The sequence below is a fragment of the Mus pahari genome, chromosome 3, assembly GCF_900095145.1.
Source record: "Mus pahari chromosome 3, PAHARI_EIJ_v1.1, whole genome shotgun sequence".
Taxonomy (NCBI): domain Eukaryota; kingdom Metazoa; phylum Chordata; class Mammalia; order Rodentia; family Muridae; genus Mus; species Mus pahari.
Window position 1 is genome coordinate 163,045,315 of NC_034592.1, and position 13,196 is coordinate 163,058,510.

At 49.5% G+C, this 13,196-nt stretch overlaps 1 protein-coding gene across 1 annotated transcript; it reads right to left on the reverse strand.

Moving 5' to 3' along the window:
- Window positions 1-7,521: 7,521 nt before the first annotated feature.
- Bhlhe23 (basic helix-loop-helix family member e23) lies at window positions 7,522-10,005 on the reverse strand. Its single transcript, XM_021194827.1, has one exon. The coding sequence runs from the start codon at window positions 9,852-9,854 to the stop codon at window positions 9,183-9,185; it is 672 nt and encodes a 223-aa protein (XP_021050486.1). The 5' UTR covers window positions 9,855-10,005; the 3' UTR covers window positions 7,522-9,182.
- Window positions 10,006-13,196: the final 3,191 nt, after the last annotated feature.

Below are 13,196 nucleotides of genomic sequence, written 5' to 3' on the forward strand. Positions count from 1 at the left end.
TCCTCCTCCTCCTCCTCTTCTTCTTCTTCTTCTTCTTCTTCTTCTTCTTCTTCTTCTTCTTCTTCTTCTTCTTCTTCTTCTTCTTCTTCTTGTTTTTCCTTAAGATGCTATCTAAAGACACACCAGAAGAGGGCATCAGATCTCATTACCGATGTTTGTGAGTCACCATGTGGTTGCTGGGGATTGATCTCAGGACCTGTGCAAGAGGAGTCAGTGCTCTTAACTGCTGAGCCATCTCTCCAACCCAGGGACATTTTATTCTATAGGCATAATACTTCAGTAATTGTGGTGGTTTGAAAATTGGCCCCCATAGGTCCATGGGGAGTGGTACTGTTAGGAGTTCAACAACTGCTTTGTTGAAATAAATATATCACTGGGACTAGGTTTTGAGGTCTCACATGCTCAAGGCAGGCCCAGTGGCTCACTGTCTCTTCCAACTGCCTGCAGATCAAGATGTAGAAATCTCAGCTACCTCTCCAGCACCATGTCTGCCTGCGTGCTACTAAGCTAAGCTTCCCACCATGATGATAATGAATAAACCTCTGAACTGTAAGTCAGCCCCAATTAAATGTTTTCCTATATAAGAGTCGCTGTGGTCATGGTGTCTCTTCACCGCAGTAGAAACCATAACTAAGACAATAACTGTGGCTTAAGAATAAATTTGTGAGCTGTGTAAATGTTTTGGAGATAGATGGGTTTTGACTGATGTTGTGAACATCTTTAATGTTGGATGAGACACCTAAAAGTGATTAAAATTGGGCTGGGGTGTAGCTCAGTGACAGAATGCTCATTTAGCATGCACAGGACCCAGGTTTATCCCTAATACGGCACAAAAAAGGTTTAAGTAATATTTGTTATGTATATTTTACCATGATAAAAAAGGAAAAGAACACTTGCTACTCTTTCAGAGGACCCAGATCTGAGTCTCAGCTCACAAATGAATGTTCCTCCAGCTCCAGAGGTTATGACACCCTCTTCTGATATCATTTGTCAAAATACCCATAGGCATAAAATAAATCAATTTAGAGAAAGAAAAGGGAAAGTGTCATATTACAGAGGCTGATCTACTCGGAAGAGCAACCATGCCTCCTTCTACCTTCCGGCCTTTTAGAACAACACCCTTTTGTTCACTGGCCACAAGTATTCTTTTAGTGAGAGTCCAGGTCCTGGGTATGTCACTGAAGTCTTATCAGAAGCCACAGGACTCTCAGGTGCTTGGACAATGAATGAGCCTGAGTGTGTGCCTGCAAGGACTCACCCCACTCACCCTCAGCACAGAGGCCTTCTCACTGTCACTCCACAGAGGGTGAGAGCCCAGATGGGACTAAGGGGAGGTCCGAATGCCTATCTCAAGCCTGGTCTCTGGGGACAGTGTCTGAGAACAGAGCTTCCAGTGCTGGGTGGGGGTGGGGGTGGACTTTTAGTTCACATGTTTGGTTGGTAGAAGTGCAGGGTAGGGGCAGTTGAAAAGCCAACATCCTCTTTGTGAGCCTGTTCATTTTGTGGGTGTGTTCAGAGGACCACAAGCTACAATGAGGTTTCCTAAGGAGGTCGGTATCCTTGGAGTCTGTCTGTCCCTGTCATTTGTCAGCATAGCCATTTTCCAATTAGATATTATGTGCTGTGTCCCTGTCCCCTTTAGTGCTGAAAGTATTCCCACCAATGCGATGAGCAGGTACCACATCCTTCCAAACCAAAAGCTACCTGGCCACACATGGCCTTCACAGAAAGGTCCCCTTCTGCCCTTTGAACAACTGGATAACCAGGGGTCTCAGAGCCAGATGAGATCTGAAGGTGATCCTGCAGAGCTGGAAATGTTCTACTTCAAGACTGGCACCTAGAACTCAGAAGCCTCGATGGGGGAAAAAGTTGTGTATATCTGCACAAGCACACACACACACATACACACACACACACACACACACACACACACACACACACACAGGTATGTCACAACACACAGGAATGCACGGAACACAATACATGTGCTGTCACAACCCAAACACGTGAAACACGTTAGTGCATCATGTTCACACATAGCATAGGCACATGTATATGCTTTACATATATACATTCAGTAGTGTTCAGAATCCATATGCTCCAGTCTCAGCTCACTGGAGGCTCACATGACCCCAGACAGGACTGGGGACAGCTGGTCAGTTGTTCTTTACCAATCAGGGTTTCTTGTCCAGAGCAACCAGGCCTTTCCAAAGCTGGATCCATCAGCGTGGCATCTGTGGGCAGTAAACAGGGTATGAAAACCCAAAATGCACGTGTAAAGCTCCTTTTTTATGGTTAGGGGAAAAGGCTACCTACATAGAGGCGTGGATGTTGGCAGGACCCATGCTTTTTCCCAAACTGGCTGCAGCTGGTGGTGGTGAGGTTCAGAGAGGAAGCTTGAGTGGTGAGTCCTCACAGTTCCTGGGAATGGGCGTGGACAGGACTCTGCTTTGAACGAAGATTTTGTCCATTCTGGGTGATGTTTTTCTTCGCTCTGGTCCCAAGTCACCAAGGTGGAAGAACAGACTGGAAAGCTCCGAGTTAACATTGTCTCATTTGGAAGTGCTGATGTTCTAGCATCCTCCACACAGCGTGTGAAGGCACACTGGTGGGGACAACTGTCCAGAGGCCACCCGAGGCATGTACTTACCCCAACAACCCTTGACGCTAACTGGCTCATGGAAAGTGCATTTGCACGTTTCTGACACTCATGCTGTTCGCACTTGGATATGGTAAACATTGAGTGTGCATCTTGTAGATAGCGTCCCCCTGGTCTACACAAAGAATAGCTACAGGGTGTGTGGACTTTGGAGTCCTGGTTTCCCCCCCACACCATGCCAATCAGACAGGCAGGTCATGCAGAGCTCCTCTGGGGCTGACTCTGACCCTCATCAGACCATGGCACCACAGTACAGGCCAAGACAGACTGGGATCCACTTGTTGCTTCAAGGTCTGCTGGGGCTGTACAAAATGGAATTTTTCCTGTGTGTGAAGCACAGAGACCATTTGCTTCCAGAGGTTTTAGAACATCAGTACTACAAGAATTCAGGAAACAGGAAGCGCTGATAGAGTTGGGCGCAGCTGCGGATAATGCAAGTCTGTGCTGGCAGCAGATGACGGCTTCAACAATATATCCCGTCAGATGTCTTGTGGCTAGCTACCAAGAACACCGTACATCTCATGTGTGTCTTAGCATTTGACCAAACATCTTCATTGGGCAAGCCCTCTTTAGGACAGTAAAAGTGTTTTTGTGGAACAAGAGAGACTAGCCTCATGTCAGGCTTAATCAGAGGCCTTGGGAGGGTGGCAATTGTGGATCCATTGCTTTGGACAAGGTGAGGCTCAAGAGGTAGAAACTGGCCAGAAAGATGCATGAGGTTGATGCTGTCTGATGTGCTATTATTCTGAGCCCCACATTAGCAGCTGTGGTGGTTTGAGGTTGACTCTGTGACCCTAGGCTCCACCAATGGACATTATTCGCTCTTTAGCCTGATAAATGTCTGGGTCTAGGGCTCTGTTCTACTCCTCTCCCAGGCTCCCATAATCCTCTGTGTCTCGGGGACTGTCACCTGCCTCAAGTGTTTGAATGCTCAGCTTTAGTAGTGGCAATCTTAGGAGGAGTGGGTCTAGCTTGTTGGAGGAAGTGTGTCACTCAGGGTGGGCTTTGAGGCCTCATGCTCAGGCCAGGCCCGCTGTGGCATTCTCTTCCTGCTGCCTGTGGATCCAGATGTGGAGCTCTCAGCTCCTTCTCCAGCACCATGCCTACCTGCATGCCCCCATGCTTCCTGCCAGGAAGATAATGAAACAAACCTCTGAAACTGTAAGACAGCCTCAATGAAATGCTTTCCTTTTATAAGAATTGCTGTGGTCACGGTGTCTCTTCCCGACAATAGAAACCTTAACTAAGGATAGTAGCCCATGGTGGGGTGGGAGTCTTGATGTACAGAGGCCACACACAGGGCCCCACCCAGCTCAACAATGCGTTGTGATAACAGTGCCTCCCCAAAATGCAGACTCTGCCTACTTGAGCCTCAAAAGTATACAAAGGTATAATCTTGGAGAAGAGAAATAGTGACACAGGGCAATGCTGGCATGCTCAGAGACCCCCTTCCACATGTGAACCCCACAACTATCCCCTTCCTTTCTGGTAGCCACTCAAAAACAGCTTTTCTACATAACATAATACCCCTGGGGCACTCCAGGCTGGCAAAGCACCAACCTGAGTCACTTTTACTATAGGGACAGTGACAGCTTTGAGGATCGGGTGGCTACTCTTTGAACCTCTCTGTGCTCATGGCAACATTTGTTCTCTGGGGGCGAGTTTGCATTCATGTCATAAATTTCCAATTTTCCAGAACAGACTTTTTGTTGGGGTGTTGGGACACAGCGGCTGGTTACAAAGAGGCAATTGTTAGAGAAATGGTTTAATACACTGCAAATCCCTCTATCTCTATCCCTTTCAGAAGGGAATAAAGACTAAAAACAGATCACAAACAAATTTACATTATAAAATTGCTGTCATCATTCTCTACCGGATTAACCCGGGCTTTAGGAGCGTCCGCTCAGCAATTGCGCTCCGGATTCTTTCCTTTGGCAGAACAGACGGTGTGGCCCAAGTGGCTTTGGGGATGAGATGACAGGTTTTTTATTTCTTATTCTCTTTTAGAAAAATAGTGCTTGTCCTTTGTGAAGAAGTGCCTCTTGGGCTAGCATGATGACTTAGCAGCAAAGTCACCTGCTACCAAGGTGATGGCTTGAGTTTGACCCTGGGCCCATATGGTAGAAGGAAAGAACTGACTCATTGAAAGTCGTCTGCTGAAAACTAAAAAATGTTTTCTAAAAGTACCCCTTGAGGCTGGAGAGATGGCTTAAAGGTTAAGGATACTGGCTGCTCTTCCAGAGGACCTAAGTTTAGTTCCCAGAGTCCATAGCAGGCAGCTTACAACTACATGGAAATTTACCTCCCGAAGGATCCAATACCTCTGGTCTCTGAGGGCATCTGCACTTGTGTGCACACCCCCCCCCCACAGATACACATAATTAAAGATAAAGTATGTATTTTTTATAAGTCTCTTCTTGTGAAATTCCCAAATATTTTTTTAAAAATATATGTAAAAGTCTCTCCTGTTACCCTTTTCCTCTGGGCTGCTAGACACTTTTACTTGGTTCCCCACTGATTGGGTTAATCTGCACGAATGTTGGTGTAAGTTCAACTTTGAGATGAAGTTACCAAAAAGAAACATCTAGAGGCCAATCTGTGTGGAAAGAGAGCATAGGAGAGCCAGGAGAGTTGTAGAAGGTTGGAGGGGCTGGAAGGGGGCGCCTTGGGCACCTCTACTTTCCTGGGGCTGGAGTTGGGCTTCCAGTAGCATTTGGAGTTGTTGGATACCCCTATAGCCTGGCTCTGTGGGGCGTGTGTGTATGTGTGTGCAGGTATGTGTGTGTGCATGTGTGCATGCACGTGTGAGTATATGTTTCAGGCCAGTATATTTCTTAACTCAAGAGAAACAAATGCCTTTGGGTATGCAGAATCTTGAGTTTTGTAGGAACTGCATGTCACAAACCCAAGGTGTGGATAGGAGAACCCTTAGCAAATAGTTTGGCAATGTGTAGCTTTGCAGTGTTTCAGTTATAGGAGCTACAAAGTGTGGAAACTGAAGGAGAGATTGGTCTGTGTGTTTTTAAGAAAGGAGGCAATATGAAGGTGAGTTTCCTGACCCTTAAATTAAGTCACCTTTTAAGTCTTCTGACCTGTGTAGCAAACTGGAAGCCCAGGCAAGTAGCAGGCCAGTAACAGGCATCCAGGAATGGATATGACAGTTAGTGAGTGGAGATGGCATAGGTCCTGGCTAGATTCCTACAGAGCCCCTGGCTCATGCCAGTCCTGTAAGCTAGACTTCATCAGGACCTTCTCAGCCTAGACCAAATCAGCATCTTTAGTTGCTCATCTAGCAGCCAGCAAGGCTGAGGACTTCATGCATGTGTTCAGCAGAGGAGGGCAACACTGATTCAAGCTAACTCTCCCCAGGAAGGAGGGACCTAGGGTTGTCACCAGCTTCTTGCTTTGTTTGATGGCGGTTTCCCCTGGTTTGGGTGTGGTCAGTCAGTGTGAAGCAGGAGAATATGGGGCCAGAGACTCAGTGGACATCGTCTATCCCTTCTCTTGACAGACAGCTAACAGGGTTCTTCTCCTTATTGGCCCAGCCCTAGCATCTTAGAGGGAGACTCACTCGTTGAAAGAGAAAAGGGATAAAGCATTGTCTATTTGCATGGCTCTAGAGTCTGCTCCCCAAATCGGTGGCATTTCCTGGTAATTATTAGACAATGAAAGGAAGGAAAGACATCTCCATGCTCTATATATTCACAGCGTGGAGCTGTGCCAAGGCTGCTGTGGCCATGAGCCCTGGAAATGTGGCAAGCTGGAACAGAAGTGGGCTCTGGGAGCAAGATGGCAACTTGAAGGCTGTCCTGGTGGCGTGTGGAGACATAAACTGCCAATAAAAATGATGTCACCATTTTTGTTCACTGTTTTTATGCAGCCCACTAGAAAAATGTAAGCTTCACACACACCACCCATGTTCCCTGTGTGGAGCACGCTGGTGGGAAGAGCTCAGACCTGGGGACACTTTACTATAACTCTACTTACTTTCCTAAAAAACAAAACAGAGTCAAAGCCAAATCCCTTCCCCCCAACCCCCAACCCCCAAAAAACTAGCCAATGAATTCAGAAGAGGGAGGAGGAGGAAGAGGAGGAAGAGGAAGAAGGGAAGGAGGAGGAGGAGGAAGAGAAAAGGAGGAGGAGGTAGGGAAGGAGGAGGAAGAGGTAGGGGAGGAGGAGGAAGAAGAAGAGGAGGTAGGGGAGGAGGAGGAGGAAGAGGAGGAGGAGGAAGAGGAGGAGGAAGAGGAGGAGGAGAAGAAACAGCTAGTTCAAGTCCCAGCTGTAAATGAAGCACTTCCCCCAAAGACTCACAGTGATTCTCACCCACAGGAGCTTAACCCTCTACTCCCAGGGGGAGAAACCAACTAGAGCCCCCATGAGCTGCTTCACAAGAGCCGCACTTACATCAGGCACCCATGCTGGCTGAAATTCCGCTGTCCAGCACAGAGACAGTGGGGCGTGGCCTCAGAATGGGAGACTTGCTGTGCAAGCCCAGAACGCTTTGTTAATTTTGCCTTGGAAAACCTCACGTTGCTCCCTCATCCAAGTTAACCGTTTTTTGCTGATGTTTTAGAGAACAGCTTGCAGTTTCAAAACGTTCTTATTTAATTTGAACTTTTATTTAAGTTTACTAACCAGAGATATTTTTATTAGTAAAATAGTAAAGGAGTTATTTTGGTTTTTTTGGGGGGTGCTGTTATTGTTTTGTTTAGACTTAATCTGGTTCAGGTTGATCTGAAATTGAAACCATTCTCCCATTTCCAGGTCCAGTGTTGAGGCTGGGGCATGAACCACACCCAGCTCTTTAAAAATTGCTTTCATTCTAGTGAAAGGTTTTTTTCCATCCCCCTTTTATTTCAAAGTTAATCCTTTTCTTTTCCTGAGAGGGCCCCTCCCCGCCCCCTGCTGCTCTCAGAATCCCCATCCTCTTGTCTCCATCTCCTAACCGGTGTGTCTCCACCCAACACTCCTACACATTTTTGTATGAACTCATGTATCTCTTAATGGCGTATGGATCCATTTTAAAATCTTAGACATTTCCTGGGGCCCTAGAAGAAGGATTCCAAACCAGTATCACTGTCCGAAGATTGAAATTATGAATCAAGTCATAGATGTACACTTAATTTGATATTAAATTTTAATCATATTCTTTTTTTATAAAATAAGTTTTAAGTACTTTATTCTGCACACTATCCCTGTTCTAAATATAAATAAAAGACTTTAAAAAATAATTGTGGGTAATGACCCTAGAGCTAACAACACTTGAGTTTCCAGTTTTCCCTGTTCATCTTAAGTGAACCTGAAAAACAAACAGTCTGTTTTGAAATGTGCAAAATAGATTGTTTTAAGGGAGGGGAAAGACATTTAAGAAATAAAAAAAAAAATAGAAATTAGCAGAAACCGGTATTAAGCATACGTCTTTATGAATAAGAGTTAACCACACACGTCATTTTGCAAATACAAAAGGGCCTTTTCCAATGCATTAATTCAAGTTAAGCGCTGTAGACAGGCGCTTTGCTGAGCAGTGGCCTTCTCCCGATTTGTTTTGCATCAATGAAAGCCAAGAAAACTGGGCAAATGGAGGTGGAAGCTGCTGATGGCCACAGAGGAAAACCAGGCAACATCTGGGGCGCGCGGGCTAAGGCTCGGACTAGGTACAGAGGCAGGATTCTGGGCTGTGGTCCGATTTTGGAAGCAACTACTTCCCATTCAGTCCAGCGCCTCACCGGGTACTCACCGGTAGCCCGGCTTCCTCCAGAAGTTCCCGAACTGGCGCAGAGGAGGCTTGGTTGGTCCTGGAGCTAGACTAGACTCCTCGGCCCTGCAGAGTCAAGTAGCCCTGAGCAGGTTGTGAGGGCTCCACCAGTCCCCTTGGGACTAGAAGAACGAAGTGACGCCCAGCTCAGCCCACAGGAGGCCGGCGGTGGCGCTCCAGGTTTATTTAGAGAGGTTTCTACAGACTTGAGGCCGGCTTGAATTTCCTGAGCCTCTGGGCAGGCAAGAATGTTAATAGAACAAGCTCAGACTTGGAAAATGTTGTAAAGCTCACCTCCTGGGTTTTTCCTGAGTCTGCCTCCAAGTCCTCTCCAAAGAACCACGGTCTGGAGTCTTGGAGCACACAGAGGCTGGAGGTGAGGGGCCACACCCGTCCTGAGGAACAGGTCTGTGGAGCAAGGCCCTGCAAGTTGGCTTAGAAGGGACTGGGGCAGAGTCCCGCATCCAATGCTAGGATGTGGTCAAGCGCGATGCTCTGTGCCTGCGCTCCTGAGCCTTGGGCAGAGTCACCTGTCAGATGTGGGACCAGCCACTAACTGTTCCCTCCCGTAGCTTTCTTTTAGCTGAGATAGCTCAGTGGATGCGGCAGGGTCTAGAGTACAGCGCCAAGTCTCTGGCTCTGCCAGGACGGACTTTTTCTGCACCCAACAGTTCTGTAAGCGGAGTCCTGGGCTTTCTCATAGGGTCTCGCCAGCGAGGACAGGGGACAGTCTAAATAGAAAGGCGGCTGTAGAGGAGATCGGGGCCCTCAGGGCTTCTCGCCGCAGTGTTTGCAAAGCACCGAGGGCGATCCTGAGAAGGTGGCACACTTGTCTGGGCAGGGCCCGAGCGCGGCGCCCGCTGAGAACGGGTAAATCGCTGCCTGGCCAAAAGGCGTCAGAGGCGCGGCGGCCACCGGCGCCGCGAGGCCCTGGCCTTGGTTGAGGTATGCCACCAAGCGCCGCATCTCCTCCAGGGCCTGCGCCTGCATGAGGATGTAGTTTTTGGCCAGCAGAAGTGTGGCTATCTTGGAGAGCTTGCGCACCGACGGGCTGTGCGCGTAGGGGATGACAGCGCGCAGCCCGTCCAGCGCGTCGTTCAAGTCGTGCATGCGTCGCCGCTCGCGCGCGTTGATGCTGAGCCTCAGCGAGCGCTGCTCCCGGGGCCGCCGCCGTGCGTCAACGGCAACCCCGGACCCTCGCCGCCGCCGCCGCCTTTCGAAGGCTTCGTCCTCGTCGCCGCTCTGTTCGCCGCTGCTCTCGACTGTCGCGGCGGGGACACGGGAAGCAGGAGCCGCGGGAAGGTCCCCACCCGGACCCGATGCACCGAAGCCGCGTGTCGTCTCCGGTCCGCGCGCTGCAGCGTAGGCGTGGCCGGTCGCCGAGTAGCTGTGGCTCAGCGCCAGGTACGAGTCCCCCGACAGCGACTTGAGCTCGGCCATGACCCCTGGAGTCCGGTAGGGCAGTATGGCTTCCTGCCCTGCGGGCGCGTCCACCTGTCCAGCTGTCTGTCAGTCCCCGGGCCTGTGCGTGGCCACTCCGGCCGGCCACCCCTCCTGCGCCTCCTCACCAAGGCGCGTGGCCGGCCAGGGCCTCTCTACCTCCCACTCGTATTGGCTTCGTTTTTTAAGCTGCTGAGGCTCCCGTTGGGACTTCACGCCGTCCAATCAGAGGGGACCTGCTGCCGGCATCTTCCCAGCCCCGCTCCACCCTCTATGCGGACCCACAGGCCCGAAGATGGGAGCCGCGGGACCTGAGGGCGCTTTGCCTGCTTCTTGGCGCCTCAACTGCCTTCTCTTGTTTCCTACGGGGTCACCTTCCCAAAGCTCCAGTCCCGGGTACTGGCTTCGGTCTTGCCTTGTTCTGAGTCCCCACCCGCAGGAGCTGAGCGCTGAGCGGGAGCTCCCAGCCGGGTTCTCCTCCAGGTCTCTGTATCCTTGCGAGTTGACCTATATTATCTTCCTGTAGGCGTCAGGTCCTCGTCCCTTCTGTCTGTCGCCTCAACACGAAATTCTCCTGACAGGTGTATTCCAGTGTGGCTCCCGCTTTTGGGATGAAACCTTTTGCTTAGGACACACAGAAGTTTCCCTCGACTTCTGAGATGAAGGATTCCCAGTCTTGTCCTGGGGGGAAGAGTACGATGGATTTTCTCAGTTTTGGCTGGGGAGTGAGGGCCGAGCAGAGGTCGCTGTAGAAGCGTCCAGGTTCCTTCTTGTAAGTGAGGAACTGGGGCTGACTTCAACTGCTCGGGCTTCGGTCTCAGCCCAGACCCCTCCCCACACAACAGATAATCTAGATCCTGGTGCTTCCCATGCTGGTCCTGAATAGTTCCTATGTTGTTACACTCTCAGGAGCAGGGGCTGTGCTAGGGTCTGGCTCATCTTTCTTGGTGTGGGAGCCGCGGAGCCAAAGTCCCTGCCCTATTGGAGACTCAAACTCTCTGAGGTTAGGAAAGGCAGAACGGGTTGAGTTTCTGGTACCACCTAGTGCTGAAGGCTCCCTCGTCTAAGAACACGAGGAGCTGCGGGCTGCAGGCTGCAGGCTGGCCCTTCGTATTTGTCAACTAAAGCCCCAAACATGAAGGCTGCTGAGGGGCTTGGTGTTTTTCGCGAAGCCTCCCAAGGTGTGTACTAGGGCTCTGTGGTTTCAGCAAGAGGTCTATTCTCTTCAATATGGTAAGAGATGGGGTCACCCTGGCTTCCAACTCTGTTTCACCAGGAAGAGAAATTATTCAATTGTTGGGCACTTTCTAAGAGTGCATAGATGCCGGAGGCACATTTGTAAAGTGAGTGGGTGACCATGTGTTTTCTGGAAGGTTTCAGGGGCTCTATGTCATTACCAGTATGCAAGAACACAGATAGAAACACATATGTGCTTAAGGAACATCAGACTTTGCTCTGGGTCTGGAGAAGAAAGAAACCAGACAACAGCTTCTTTTTTTTTAAAGATTTATTTATTTATCATATGTAAGTACACTGTAGCTGTCTTCAGACACTCCAGAAGAGGGCGACAGATCTTGTTAAGGATGGTTGTGAGCCACCATGTGGTTGCTGGGATTTGAACTCTGCACCTTTGGAAGAGCAGTTGGGTGCTCTTACCTGCTGAGCCATCTTACCAGCCCGACAACAGCTTCTTGACTGCCCAGAACTAGTTCACCATATGGCCAGCTACACTGTGGAGGACAGGTATCACCTAGAAGGACATCCTGGCCCAAAGGATGAGATGTCTCTGGGAGTCCTTTTCCAAGTACTTGTCCCTGGGCTGATGGTGGTATGGGTGGGAGTTGGTGGAGACCCCACTGCGATCATGAGGCTGTGGATCACTTCAGGCAAACGGAAGGGACAAGACCTACAGGAGGAGTCGTGGGGGCCATTGGGGTGCAGAGATGGAGAGGCACACACCAATAGCACAAGTCCCTGAAGCTGTTCACGGGAGTCTGTCTCCTTGGATGACAGGGAGGTTAGCCTCCAGGGTGACACCCCGGGAGAGTGTTTTTGAAGCTGCCCCCGTGGCAGCATCTGCACAGATGGAAAGGAGAGGACAAACTTGCCCTTGTCTGCTTCAGTCCAGTAGAGCTTCCAGAGCCTGGCCAAAGCAGTGTGAGAGGCTAGGAAGAGTGTACTGTTAGCATGGATCCAGGTCTCAGCCTGTGGACAGAGGATGACCTCTGTGGTCATGCTGAATGGGAGGCTCTTGGGTGATGTGGAGTGGATACTGTGAGAAAGTGGAAATGTTATGAGTCGGGTGTCAGCGGGGTACACTAAAGTCTAGGCCACAGCCATGGATGTGGTGGGTTCGCTTTAACAATGACTGCCATTGACTTGCATTAAAGCTACGACCTGGGTCTATGAGGCATAGACTCTGAGCTTTCTAAACTGCCCAGCCAGGAGAGCAGATGCCCTCCAGTTAGAAGATTAATGTTAGTTGTTGTCTGTTCGACAGAATCTATAACGCCTGGGAGGTATAACTGAATATTTCTGTAGGAGACATCTTGGACGTGATGGTAGAGCTGAGAAGGCTGGTCCACTGTGCCCTGGGTGGGATCCTGGCCTGTGTGAAATGAAGAGAGCGATATAAGCATCAATTGCTCTCCTATTCTGGCTGTGCATATGGTGTGGTCATCTGCTTCAAGCTCCTGCCACCTCGATTTTCACACACGATGGACTCTACCTTGAACCATGAACTAAAACCCATCCTTCCGTAAGTTGCTTTCTGCCAGAGTGTTTATCACAGAGATGAAAAAGAAATGGAGATGTTCACTTAATTGAAAACATTTAGTTGCATCCATCACAGCTCTGAAGGATTAGGTTGGGGACAGGCATGGTAACCAGCCACCTGTTTCTAATAGGCAAGATGGCTGGGCATGGTAGCACTTGCCTTTAAACCCAGCACTTGTGAAACAGACGCAGGTGGATCTCTAAGTTCAAGGCCACCCTCGTCTCCATAGTGGGTTTCAGGACATTCAGAGATACATATGAGATCCTGTCAAAACTAACAAACCAAACAAACCACAAACCAACTTGCAATAGGCTAGCTACAAAGAGAGACAGAGTTTTACAGTGCCACACTGCCACCTGCTGGATGATAAGGAGATTGCACAAGCAACTTCTCAGGCTCTTTCCCAGATTGGTGGTTTCATGGTCAAATGGAGAAACCCCAGCTTTACCATCACCCCCATCCAATGTTCCTTTGCTGGAGCTGGGTGTCGCTGTCCACTCCCCCGCCAGCAAGGAAGAGACGCGACAATAGACTTCTTCCACAAACGTTTATTGTTGGGTTAATTG

Bases quoted from the DNA above. Each gene is read 5' to 3' on its own strand.
- Bhlhe23 (XM_021194827.1), bottom strand. From the start codon at position 9,854: ATGGCCGAGCTCAAGTCGCTGTCGGGGGACTCGTACCTGGCGCTGAGC.